The sequence below is a fragment of the Musca vetustissima genome, unplaced genomic scaffold (genome assembly GCF_032173495.1).
Source record: "Musca vetustissima isolate MV318-11 ecotype Yass unplaced genomic scaffold, APGP_CSIRO_Mvet_v1 utg20965, whole genome shotgun sequence".
Taxonomy (NCBI): domain Eukaryota; kingdom Metazoa; phylum Arthropoda; class Insecta; order Diptera; family Muscidae; genus Musca; species Musca vetustissima.
The window spans coordinates 31,758-45,368 of NW_026874698.1; the positions used below are offsets into that span (position 1 = coordinate 31,758).

At 38.1% G+C, this 13,611-nt stretch overlaps 1 protein-coding gene across 1 annotated transcript; it reads left to right on the forward strand.

Annotated features, from left to right (window-relative positions):
- The first annotated feature begins 328 nt into the window (after nucleotides 1–328).
- Nucleotides 329–12,891, forward strand: LOC133335970 (protein tramtrack, beta isoform). Its single transcript, XM_061544267.1, has 6 exons — nucleotides 329–397; nucleotides 508–609; nucleotides 7,005–7,325; nucleotides 7,395–8,593; nucleotides 8,663–9,182; nucleotides 12,838–12,891. The coding sequence occupies exons 1-6, from the start codon at nucleotides 329–331 to the stop codon at nucleotides 12,889–12,891; spliced, it is 2,265 nt and encodes a 754-aa protein (XP_061400251.1).
- Nucleotides 12,892–13,611: the final 720 nt, after the last annotated feature.

Consider the following 13,611-nt stretch of genomic DNA (forward strand, 5'->3'; position numbering starts at 1 on the left):
GTAGGAATCTTGGTAAACCCCCTACAAAATATTAAAAAAAACCCACTTCTTATAGGCCCCTTAAAAATATTTAAAAAAATCCACATCGTTTATAGACACCTTATTTTTTTTTTAATTCATTCAGTTTGACACTTTTTGTTGTTGTTGTTTCTTCATAAATTTATTGTCATTAGTTTATTTTTTGCCCACAAATAAATATTAATTTTATTAATATTATTTTTTCTTCTTCTTATTTTTAGTCAATTTCTTTATGGCATTTCGCATGTAAGAAATCCACCCACCCTCCGTCGCCGCCAAAAATCACTTTAAACTATGGAACATCATCATAATGCCGGAACAGGAGCAACAGCGGCAACAACAACATCGGCAGCCACGACTAACCAACAGCGTTCACCACGTGACTCGGAACAATTAACGCAGAAATTTCAAAATCAACAGACACAGCAGCAGCAGTCTTCTACACAACAACAACTGAATCAGCAACAACAACAATATCACAATTCTCAGCATCAGCAGCACCACCACTCACAATCGTCGCTGCAGCAGCACCACCACCAACAAAATAATGATCATCAACAGCAATTCTGCTTAAGATGGCATAATCATCAGGTAAATACGGAAAAATCGATGAGAATGTTCTTTTCTTTTTGTTTAGTGGGAAAGGTTAGAGGATACAGCAGATTTGGGGAAGATAATTATTTTTTTCAAAGGACCAAAAAGGGTGGGGTTTTTAAGGAATATTTCTTCAAAGGACGAACCAGTCTACTAAAGACCTTAAAAATAAATTTTAAGGGGTCCCCTGGAGGCGTGGATTTTTTAAAAATAATTTTTAATAGGTCTATACGAGGCGCGTAGGCTCTGCTTGGATTAAACATGGCGAAGCCGAGGCTTATCTTGGTCCTTCTTTCATCTCAATTGTGGACACTGACGTCCCCGCGATACCATCTGGGGAGCTATTTTCATAACCCGATGAAATAGTGAGCTAATATGTGCCGCGAGTTCACCCATAAGAACTATTAAAAATGGGTTGAGGCTCTCGGAAAACCGAGCCTACTATGAAAAAGCAAAGAAAACCAAACACCACTAATGTTGACGACCCATGTTCGCTTTGGCGGATGTACTCAAGAAGTACAAAGCCGATATTATTGCCTTACAGGAAATGCGATGGAAAGGGACTGGCCTAAGTAAATCAGATGATTACGCCCTGTATTATAGCTGCCATGAAACGAGACATGATTTTGGCTGCGGATTTATGGTTAACAGGAGAATAAAAGACCTCGTCTCCAGATTCACTCCAGTAGATGAGCGAATTGCTATAATTCGCATAAAAGCGAAGTTCGACCGTGTTCCGACCAAAGACAAAGATGAGCAGACCAAAGATATATTTTATGAGCGCCTAGAAACAGCATATGATCGCTGCCCTGGCCATGACATTAAAATTCTGCTAGGAGATTTTAATGCAAAAATCAGAAGGGAAAATATTTTTTGATCCCACTGTCGGAAAATTCGGCCTCCACGAAGAAACATCCGACAATGGCATGAGGTTGATTGACTTCGTGGCAGCAAACAGCATGGTAGTTAGAAGCACCAGATTCAAGCATCTCGATATACACAAGGCCACCTGGATTTCTCCTGATCAAGCAACGAGAAATCAAATTGATCATGTTGTGATAGACGGAAGGTATTCATCCAGTGTGTTGGACGTTTGATCGATCCGAGGAGTGAATATCGATGGTCTTTCAAATTGGAAAAACTGCCCAAAAGACCGACGCGCCTGGAAATCTTTTCTAAGCTCGGCTTATGGAACGAAAGTTCTGTCACAAGCCAGCTAGGTATAATAGGTGTGGATTTTTAAGAAGGGCTCTATAAAAGGCGTGGATTTTCATACCCTACACAACTATGTTGTCAGGGTATTATAGCTTTGTGCAGCCCCAAGAGTTTGCAACGTCGCGAAATATTGGTCCTAGACCCACATTAAAAGTATAGCGATCGTCATGTCTCGTCTAGCTGTGTCGATCTAGAGATCGGTTAATATTTAGGGGATGAAATGGATCAAATACTTAATTTGTATCCGTTTTTCTAGGAGGCCTTTAAAAGTCATGGACTTCTTCCTGGATGCACTAGAGCCCCCCCAACAGGTTTCTCCTTCTTTGAAAGGACTACCGTGCTGGTCTTAGTACTGAGTCGGGGGATCCTATCAATCAATAAGTCCCTCTCAATATCATTTGGATAGTTCCTTGCAGAACTTCCGGATAAATTTGAGGTTCCCCTTGATTAAAATGAACTCCTTTCCCGTGATGGAGTGGCTGTCCCGTTCGACTTATCCGTTACAGTTAGTTAACTGCTCTCCGATACAACTTCTTGGCAGCGATCTCCTTGGCATCGATTTGCCTACCTTCAGTACCAGTACTGAGTAATCATCCATTTTATCGACGGGGGTCTCATCAGTACCAGTATCCGTTTCGACAACCAACTGGAGATTGAGTGCAGATCTTTAATGAATGCAGATCTTCAACCTCGCCAGTGTTTACTTCCCTAGTCAGCAACTGTGAGGAGTCTCCTTCCACTTGATTAAAAGGAACTCATTTCCCGTGATAGAGTCGCTGTCCCGTCCGACGTATCGGTTACAGTAGTTAACTGCTTTCTTGTTTATCTTCTTGGCAGCGATCTCCTTAATATCGACTTGCCTACCTTCAGTACCAGTACTGAGTAATCATCCATTTTATCGACGGGGGTCTCATCAGTACCAGTATCCGTTTCGACAGCCAACTGTCTGAGTAGTCTCGCGAAATCACTACAGGCCGTGGTGATTGAATGCAGATCTTTAACCTCGCAGCAACTGGGGGGACTCTCCAAGCTTCGGAGGAGACGCCATGGTCGCTACTGTGTTTTTCACCGTAGTGCTAATCACTGTAGTTTCCATGATGTCTTCCTCGTCTCGTCTGACAAGGGCGAGTCATCCCACGCTGATTCAGCATGCTCTCCTGACTAAGACGGAAGGAGCCGGTTTCCTCCAAAAAGGTTGAGAAGAAGATCTGACTGCCTCTCCAGGCTTTTGTTAACGTCGTCGAGAGTGGAATAAGAGGCAAAAGAGAGGTCCAGGGGGCATAGCTTGGGTCGTCAACACTTGAGGGAGTTCATTGAGGTCTGGCCTGTAGAGCTTCCGGATAAATTTGAGGTTCCTCTTGATTAAAAGGAACTCCTTTCCCATGATGGAGTCGCTGTAACGTCCGACGTATCGGTTACAGTAGTTAACTGCTCTCTGGTATATCTTCTTGGTAGCGAACTCCTTGGCATCGACTTGCCTAACAATTACTGGTACTGATCAATAATCCATCTTATCGACGGGGTTCTCATCAGTACGAGTATCCGTAATCACTGATGTCATCATGTCTTCGTCGTCTGATAAGGTTGAGGAGTAGATCCGACTGCCTCTCTAGGCTTTCGTTAACGTCGTCGAGAGTGGGACAAGAGGCAAAAGAGAGGTCCAGGGGGCATAGCTTGCGTCGTCAACACTTTAGGGGGTTCATTGAGGTCTGGCTTTGTAAAGTTCGAGACTAAGGGTGCCAAGGCAGCCACACCAGCTTCAGTGGAAATATCGCATACCATTTTTTTTTTTTTTTGCGGGAGGTTGTTAGAATTCGGCTCCATAAAAAATGCTGTAAGTGAGGGATTGAGGTCGACCATGGCATAGCCTCTTACCATGGCAAAGAACTTGGCATCTAAGCCTGAATAAGCTTGTTGAGGCGCACAGGTATTAACAAGGCTCCGTTCTAATACAGTCGGGACCCTGACTGCAAACCGTAGAACGCTGATAGGCACGAAATCGCATGACACTCCAGCGTTAGGGGGGACACTTTAAAACGGTAGTGACCCAGACCTTTTGAAATGGTTATATAGGGGCGCCAGGGATCATAGGCACTCGGACATATCCTCCGCGACGCTTCCCCTGAGCCCACTTACCGGTCCATTGTTGCCACTATCACCTTTTTCTTCCCCCTTCCAATATTTATTTTTAAAATTATTGTGACCAAAAAAAAAATAGATCTCTCAAAATTACATCTAACCAGACATTGTCTTATCCAAATATTATTAAAAAGCTCTCTCGTTTGGACAGACAAATGGCAACAACAACAAAAACAACACACATACAAAGAAAAAAAAAACTAAAAATGAAAAACTGTCCAAATATTTTCATTTTCCCGTACCCGAACACATTTTCATTTTCAAATGCATTCAATTTTTGACAAGACCGGCCGACCGACTGCCTGCCTGCTTGTCCGTCTTGTTGTTGTTGTGGTTGTTATTGTCACTTTGCGGATTTTGGATTTTGGCTGACAATTACGATTGAAGAAACAGTTGGAGGAAATACGGCGAAATACGACAGGCCCGGCAGACCCATAGATTTTCAAATGGATGGATTGCCTGAATGGCTGGCTGGTTGTCTGTCTGATCGCCCATTTGACCGATAGACCAATGGCCAAGAGATGCAAAAAAAAATCCGAAACACTAAATTTCCTATTTGTGGAGGTTCAGAGTTTTTTTTGGAGGTTGAGGGAAGGGGTCCGTCTTTCGGCATTTATTTTTACAAGACACAACAATTTTTTGGAAAGTTTGAAATGTTCACAATGACAACAACAACAAGAACAGCAGCTACAACAACAACAAAAAATAATGAGCATCCAATTCGTGCAAATAAATTGGAAAAGGCTAGCAGGCCAGGCCGTGCCAACTGAACGACCAACTAAGGCGGAATTATTTAAAAATAATTCGAATGACAAAAAAATGGCTACAAATCTTCGGAGCTCCATAGCCGGCCAATGGCTTTTTTCGGATGGGATGGGTTCAATTTTAAATGCTATGTCAAAATCTAATGTCGAGTATTTTTTGTTGAAATTTCCATCCCAAGCATTCAATTCAGCCACTAGCACCCCAAGAGCGTCGTTACGTCTGCCCTGCCACCTAATGGTTGCTGCTGGGCAGCTTTTTCGGATATTTTGCTTCTGGCCAAAATTTGAATGGTATTTTTGGATATTTTTTTGAGGTTTTTTCTAATAGCAAATGACAATTTTTTTGTTCGTTCCGTCGTTCGAATTCGTTGATTTCGACTAGTTCGACTGCTTTGCGACGAGGTCTGTCTGTCTGTCTTCGTTTTCGGGGTGCCTACAAAATGTCCAGTCATTTGTAAAAATTGCGGATTTTTAAATTTGAGTAAATAAACAAATAGACTGGGTAACATGTGAATGTGTGTATGTATGTGTATGTGTGTGTGTATAGGACATATATGTAACTACATGTTTCGGACAATAATAACAACAACAACAACAAAATGTGTGGACAAAAATGTTGTGTTTTTTAGCAATTACTATAGATTTTTCAACCATATCGAATAGTTTATGCTCTACTTAGCAGATTTCGGTATTTTTTTCAATAATTAAAAAAAAATATTGAAATGGATTTAAAAAAGAATCTCAAACTAGAATTTTTTTAAGAAAAACCAGTAAGGAAAGTAGTAAAGTCGGACGGGGCCGACTATATGATACCCTTCTCCACATGTGGTATATTCAACAGATGGAACCCTAACAGACGTCGCAAAGGACAAGTAAAATGAAATTGGATCCATAAACATGTCATTCTGCAACCGATACTAAATTTTTCATTTGGTTAGATGTAGAAGCTATATCTAAATCTGGACCGATTTTCACGAAACTTAACACACATCATTCTAGGCTTAATTCAGTACGCTGTGCCAAATTTCGTGCAAATCGAAAGATATTTAGGGTCATTGATGCAACATTTACGTTAAATCGGATGAAAATATATATGGGAGCTATATCTAAATCTGAAGCGATTTTCACGAAACATAGCGAACAGCATTCTAGGCTCAATTCAGTACGCTGTGCCAAATTTCGTGCAAATCGAAAGATATTTAGGGACATTGGTGTACCATTTACCTTAAATCGGACGAAACAATATAGGGGAGCTATATCTAAATTTTAACATTCGACTCAATTCATCTTGCCAAATTTCGTGCAAATCGAAAGATATATAGGGAACACACATCATATATTGGAGCTATATAATTCATTACGCTGTGCCAAATTTCGTGCAAATCGAGAGATATATATCGGACACAAATATATATGGGACTTTGGAAACATGCACCATTCTAGGCTCAATTTACCTGTGCCAAATGTCGTGCAAATCGAGATATATATATATATATATATATATATGGGAGCTATATCTAAATCTGAACCGATTTTTTCACAGACAAATTTACACCTAATTCATTATGTGCCAAAGGCCTGATTCAGTACGTAATGCCAAATTTCGTGCAATTCTTGACACACATATTCTAGAGATTCATTTGTGTGCACCATTTACCTTACGGAGAATCCGACGAAAATATATATGGGAGCTATAACGTAACACACACCATTCTAGACCTAATTCATTACGCTGTACCAAATTTTTTCCAATTTCAATAGGGTTCGTCCTTGGGCCAAATAAGTGACCTATGCCAAATTTCATCCAAATCGGATCATAAATGCGACCTGTACTTTGTTCACAAAAATACATGGACGGACAGACGGACTTTTTTCCAGCAGGATGTTAAAAAGGTCACACGACAAACTATCACCTGAATCCTCGTTCGGTATTGAAAGGCTCCGATAGGTCCTTTCCGACTTTAACTGCTAACCATGTGGCACTTAAAGTTATCCTGCATAGCCGTATTAATTTTGCAGGAATGCCAAACGCAGACATGGCACACGAATAGGTGCGTCGACGACTAGTTGGAATGTGTCGATGTATTTTTTTTTCAAGGATTTGGCGCAGAGCGAAAATCTGGTCCAATAATATCATTGACCAATCAAAGCCGTTGCTTGGTTTCTATCATCCCCCTATGCCACCCTTATTTTTTTTTTTTTGTTTTTGATTTTTTCGTATCCGAATATTCTGAGATTTAATTTATTTTATTTCTTTATTTTCTTCCACCTTAGACCAGTCTACTCAGTACACTGCCCATCCTGTTGGATCAAAGCCACCTAACTGATGTCACCATATCGGCCGAGGGACGAACGTTGCGTGCCCATCGTGTTGTGCTCAGTGCGTGTAGTTCGTTTTTCTTGGAGATATTTCGGACGCTCGATAATACCCATCATCCGGTCATTATAATACCGGGTGCCTCATTTCAGGCCATAGTTTCACTGCTCACCTTTATGTATTCGGGTGAGGTGAATGTGTACGAAGAACAAATACCAACACTACTGAGTTTGGCGGAAACCCTGGGCATCAAGGGCTTGGCGGATGTCCATAATAATGTAAGGCGATTGAAAATAATTTTGAAAATTAATTGAAAAAAAAAATAATTTAATTTTTGTTCTGGAAAGTTACAGAAATCCTCACAGAAACCCCATCATACCGGAGCAGGAAGTGTGGGAGGTGTGGGAGATTTAAAAGATCCAGAGGAACGGGAAAAATCCCTAACACCACCCACACCGCCACCACCATCATCACAGGCCGGAACGGCCACAAATAATTTCGCCATGCCCCAGCCCAACCCTGCAATTCCCCTACAACATCCAGCCAGCAATTTACCCCCCTCGTCACCCTTTAGCCCCCTCCTCAATCCGGTACTTAACTCAAAATTCCCCTCTCCTTTGGAGAATTTCTTTCTCAAATCGCTGCAATTCTATCCGAATTTAATGCATCAGCCATTGAATTTTTCACAAACTGCCCTGAACAAGACTTCGGAGATTTTGGCCAAATATCAGCAGCAATGTAACCTCTATCAGGCGAATTTGGCCATGCAGCCCAAAGACCTATTACCGCTGATGCCGCCTCCGAGTCCCAATGAGGAGATAAATCGTGGAGAAGATCTTCATGGTACCAAACGGTTTTGTACGGGTCTGGAGAAGAAGTGTGCCGTGGCGGGAGGGCAAATTTCGAGCTCCTCTTCCTCGGCAATGACAGTGGCTCAACAGAAGGATATGAAACGTATCGATAAAATTGTGGAGAATTTGAGAGGTTCTAACAGTTCTACAAAATTGTCTAACCACGAAAGTGGCAGCCCCGGTACCCCCACCTCCTCCCACTTGCATAACCAATTAAACCCCTTGAGCATCAAGACATCTATGGAACAGTTCAACACAGCCGCCACCTCACCTTTGGTGACGGAGAGAAAATCAAGTTCGCTCTTTGCAACCACCTCCTCCTCCTCACCCATTATATCGGCGGCGGAACCCAGTCCATCCAGCCTTACACACCCTCAATTAGGGTTTCAAATATCCCCCGAGGATCAGCTAAAATTACAACAACATTTGGACAAATATGCCGCATCGTGTGCTGCAGCAGCAGCCGCCGCAGCTGCGGCAGCCTCTGCCAGCGGCACCAATGAAAATCTGAAACAGGAGACAAGAGGAGGTGGGGCCGGTGTTGGAGGACAAGGCGAAAAATTATCAACTCCCCAGAGTCCTCAGGGCAAGACACCGTCCAGTTCAAAGCTCTATGCCACATGTTTCATATGCCACAAACAGCTATCGAATCAATACAACCTGCGGGTCCACTTGGAGACCCATCAGAATGTGAGGTAAGAAAGGGAGGGGGGAAGATTTTTGGAAATTTTTTTTTAATTATTTTTTTTAACTCCCCTTCACAGGTATGCCTGCAACGTTTGCTCCCATGTTTCACGCAGCAAGGATGCCCTGCGTAAACATGTCTCATATCGCCATCCCGGTGCCCCATCACCTTGTGAAACTGATGCTCGCCGTAAAAGGGCCAATAAACTGCTCGCTTCAACACTGAATGCCGCCGCAGCAGCCGCAGCTGCTGCCACCTCATCAACAAACACAACATCAACCTCCTCCCCAAATTCCGAAGATTTGAAATTAAATTTACCACTAACACCACCAGGATTTCCCAGCACACCAAGTGGCGAACGCCTGAACCTAGAACAAATACCAACATCTCCATCCCAGCAGCAACAACACCAACAGTTGGCCGCCCAGTTAAACTATCAGCAAATGTTTTTGCCCAATCAATTTCATTTGGCGGCCGCCAATGCTGTGGTACAACAACATCTAAGAGAGAAGCAGAAAAGTCCAGCACGATTGACACCAACCCCAACAACAACTCCTACCAAAGAATTGGGAGTGAATTTTCCCAAAGGGAATTCGGTGGTAGGGGAGGATACAGAAAATTCATCTAATAAAATAATTACACACACAACAGCAACAACAACAACTTCATTTTTTTTTTTTTTTTTTTTTTTTTTTTTTTTTTTATTTTTTTTTTTTTTATTTTTTTTTTTTTTAAATTTGTTATTACAAAAAAATATATTTTTAAATTTATATAAATTTTATTTAATTATTTTTTTATGAAAAAAATTAATTTTTTTATTAATTTAATTAATTATTTATTTTTATTTTTTTTTATTTTAATTTATATAATTTATTAAATTTTTTAAATGTTGTACTTAATTATTTATTATTTTTTTTTTATTATTAATTAATTATTTTTTATACCAAACCAATCTCATCCCATTGTTAGTCCCGACTGTGATATATATTCTTGCGTAAAAGTCATCATCCCACCAACGATTTTTTATCCAAGCCTTATTGTTACCCTTAGAATTAAATTAAAAAGAAAACAAATATTTGGTTTTAGGCACAAATAAAACACCCCTAGTACCATTTTGAAACACTGTGCCAACCAAAAACCAAGATTTTATTTTATTTTTTTTCCACTTGAGGCTAAAAAAACCAAAAACATAGTTAAATAGTTAAAAAACCTCTTATACGTATACGTAAAAAGAAACCTAAATCTCGTTTTTTCTCTCTATCTCTTAATTATCTTCTTTGTAAAGAGAAAGAGAGAGAGAGCGTGCACACAACGGTTTCTTTCTTTTAGTTGTAATTTAACTTATAGTTCGTTCTCTTTCATTTAGGTTGTATTTCTCCTAGATTGTCTTTCTCTTTGCCCATTTGTCTCTCTCTCACACACCTGTTAACTACACAGCACAACATCACATGAAACACTCTCTTTCTCTTATTCTATAAACACGTTCACACTCTTACTCTACACATCCATACACACACATACACTCTCTCTTAGTTTAGTATTGCAATGCATAATTTTAAGTAAATTTAAAATAATTAATTTTTTATACACAAAAAACACAACAACAACCACAACACAATGCACACAAAAGACAAAATATAAAATATATTTTATTAAATTAAACAAAAAAAATGTTGTTTTTTTAATAAAAAAAAAATAAAATAAAGTTTTTTTAAAATTAAAAGGAAATTGGTGTTATTGGGGAGATTTGGGGAGAGACTTTTAGAACTCATGTGGGGTGTAATGTTAACATATAACTAAGAAATAATTTTATAGGTCAAACCAACAGATCAACCAATGGTGGATTTAAAAAAAAATCATAAGGTATATATTAAAAAATTCATCGTGGATATAAAAATATTTAAAAAAATATAAAATAAATAAATAAAAAATATAATGAATTGTTTTTAAAGTTCAAAAAATAAATAGATTTAGAGATTTGCAGATATCTCAGCACGACTTTTTGACTTTGAGGGGGAGCGTATGAATATTGTCAGCGCTCATACGCACCTATGAAATAATTTAAAAAGCGGATTTTTTTAACTTAAGAAAATATTTAGGATTGGAATTTTTTGAAATATTTTTAAGGACCTACTATTTACTGGCTAGATAAAAAATCACAATAATAATGGCTTTATTTTAAATATTTTTCAAAGGACCTATCAAACGTATTTTGGTTAGATTTATTAGAAAGGTCATAATACGACCTTTAGACTGAGGATGGGGGCGTATGAATATTGTCAATAATTATATGCATCTGTAAGCAAATTTTAAAGGGCTAATCAAACGAAAAATAGTAAGGAGCGTGAATCGATCCATAATTTATCCACCAAATGTGGATTTATAAATGATCTTCAAACAATAATATCCGATTTTTAATTAAAAGGATTTTGGCAAAGGACCCTCAAAACAATAAATGTGTATTTTTCAAAGGACTCTCAGACCCCCAAATATTCCTCAAAGGACCCAATAGGCGTGGAGTTTTAAAGATACATTAGAGTGCATTAAGTTTCATTGAAATCGATTCATATTTATATATAGCTCCCATATATATTTTCGTGCGATTTTAAACATGGATTTTTAATGACAATTTTGTGCAAAGGACCATCACAAAGAAGTTCAGGAATTTTAAGAATTTTTTTAAAAGGGCCTCCATACTAAAGGTGGCTTTAAAGACTTTTTTAAAAGGAACTTCAAAAAAGAATATAAGACGTGGATTTCAACGAACCAAACAGGTCTTTAGACCTGGATTTTTAAAGACTCCTTTTTAAAGGACCTATCAGGTTCAAAGGACCCAGCTTGGTTTTTTTAACGACCACCATTTCAACGCACCCAGCAGGTCAATAGGCGTGCAATTTTAAAGAGCACCTTTTTAAGGGACCCAGCAGACCAACAGGTGTGGATTTTTAAAGATTAATTTTTCAAAAGGACCCTGCAGATCAATAGGCGTGGATTTTTAAAGACTACATTTCCAAAGGACCCGGCAGATCAATAGGCGTTGACTACTTTATCCGAATGAGATAGAATTTGGCACAACTCATTTATTTGGCCTAAAGACGAACCCCATTTAAATTTGTGAAAATCGGTTCAGATTTAAATATAGTTCCCATATATATTTTCGTGCGATTTTACGAAAATTGCACACCAATCACACAAGGTTTGTCCGATTGCTATGACATTTTGCATATCGGATGGAATTGAGTGTAGGAGAGAGTGTATTAAGTTTCATTGAAATCGGTTCAGATTTCAATATAGCTCCCATATATATTTTCGTCCGATTTAAAGAAAATTGGAATTGAGTCTAGAATAACATGTATTACGTTTCATTGAAATCGGTTCAGATTTTGTTATGGATCCGATTTCATGAAATTGTGCCCTAAACACCTAGCGTGTTTCTTCGATTAAGATGTTGTCTTGAACTTACCTGTTTGAGAATCATTTGAGTAGAATACAGCTTCAAACAATAAAATTCAAGAGAAATATCACATAACTCTCTTTTAAACACACAAATTATTTTTTATTATTATTATTTTTTTTTTTCATTGCAGAACACTAACACACACAAACATTCGCGATTACACCATGATATTTTTCATATTAACAGAATGGGAAAAATGGGAATTTTACATTTCTCTATTTATTTATTTTTTGTAATATTCAATACAACAGGAACCGGACACATTTCATATTAACTTCAACTTTATCCCTCTTCAAAAAAAAATTGCGCGCGCTAAATCTGAAAGCTTTTGGTACACACACAACGAAACCAATAGGGCATTTCTATTCTTTAACACACACACGTACTCTCGCGACTCAGTCGCGTCTCTTATGTTTAAGAAATAAACACATTTTTTTCAAATAAACAAGCAATTACCAAACCAAAAACACATCTCAAATGCGAAACAAATATTTATTTATTCGATTCACAAACTTTTCTTTTAATTTTCTTAGGATTTTCCCGGAAACAAACACAAAATAATTCACAGCGATTTGAAGAGCGACCGTTTGTTATAGAGTTGTACAGTTCAACAAGACGAATTGGTTCAAATGCTCGATTCATTGAAATGAGCCACTGAAATAGTTGTACTTTGATTTGATCTAAATGAAAGCCAAACCAAACGCGTTTTGCTTTAGCATATGATATGAAAAGCGCTTTCATTTAGGAAAACACAAAAGAATAAATTATGTTGTCAATCTTTTTCTTCTTCTTCTTAGCAAACCATGATGGCTGTTAATTTTTCCAGCAATTTTGTGATTAAAAACAAGTAAATTTTAAAGTCTTTTGAAACTTTTGAAAATGTACACATTATAAGACCATAGAAGTGTCTGATATTCCAATAAAACAGAAAATAACAATTTAAAATGTGGCAGTCGGTGTTGCTGACAGAAACTTAGTACACTCTATCACAATTGGACAAACCATGGGAGTTTGGTGTGGCATTTTCATAAAATCCGACAAAAATATATTTAGAAGCGATATTTAAATCTTAACCGATTTCTACAAAACTTAACACACATTATTCTACACTGGATTCCATACAATATCCAAACATTTCATCACAATTGGAGTTTGGTGTGCCATTTTTATAAAATCGTACGAAAATATATATGGAAGCTATATTTAAATCTGAATCGATTTCGATGAAACTTAATACACTCTATTCTACCCCCTATTCCAAACGTTTGGCAAAATTTCATCACAATTTAACAAACCTTGAGAATTTGGTTATCCATTTTCATAAAATCGGACGAATATATATTAGAGCTATATCGAAATCTGCACCGATTTCAATGAAACTTAATGCACTCTATCCTAGACTCAATTTCATACATTATACACAATTTCGTTTCAATCGAACAAAACTTTGGAAATTTGCTGAGCCATTTTCATAAAATCGGACGAAAATATATGTGGAAGCTATATCGAAATCTGAATCGATTTCAAAGAAACATAACACACATTATTTTAGACTCAATTTCATACGTTAT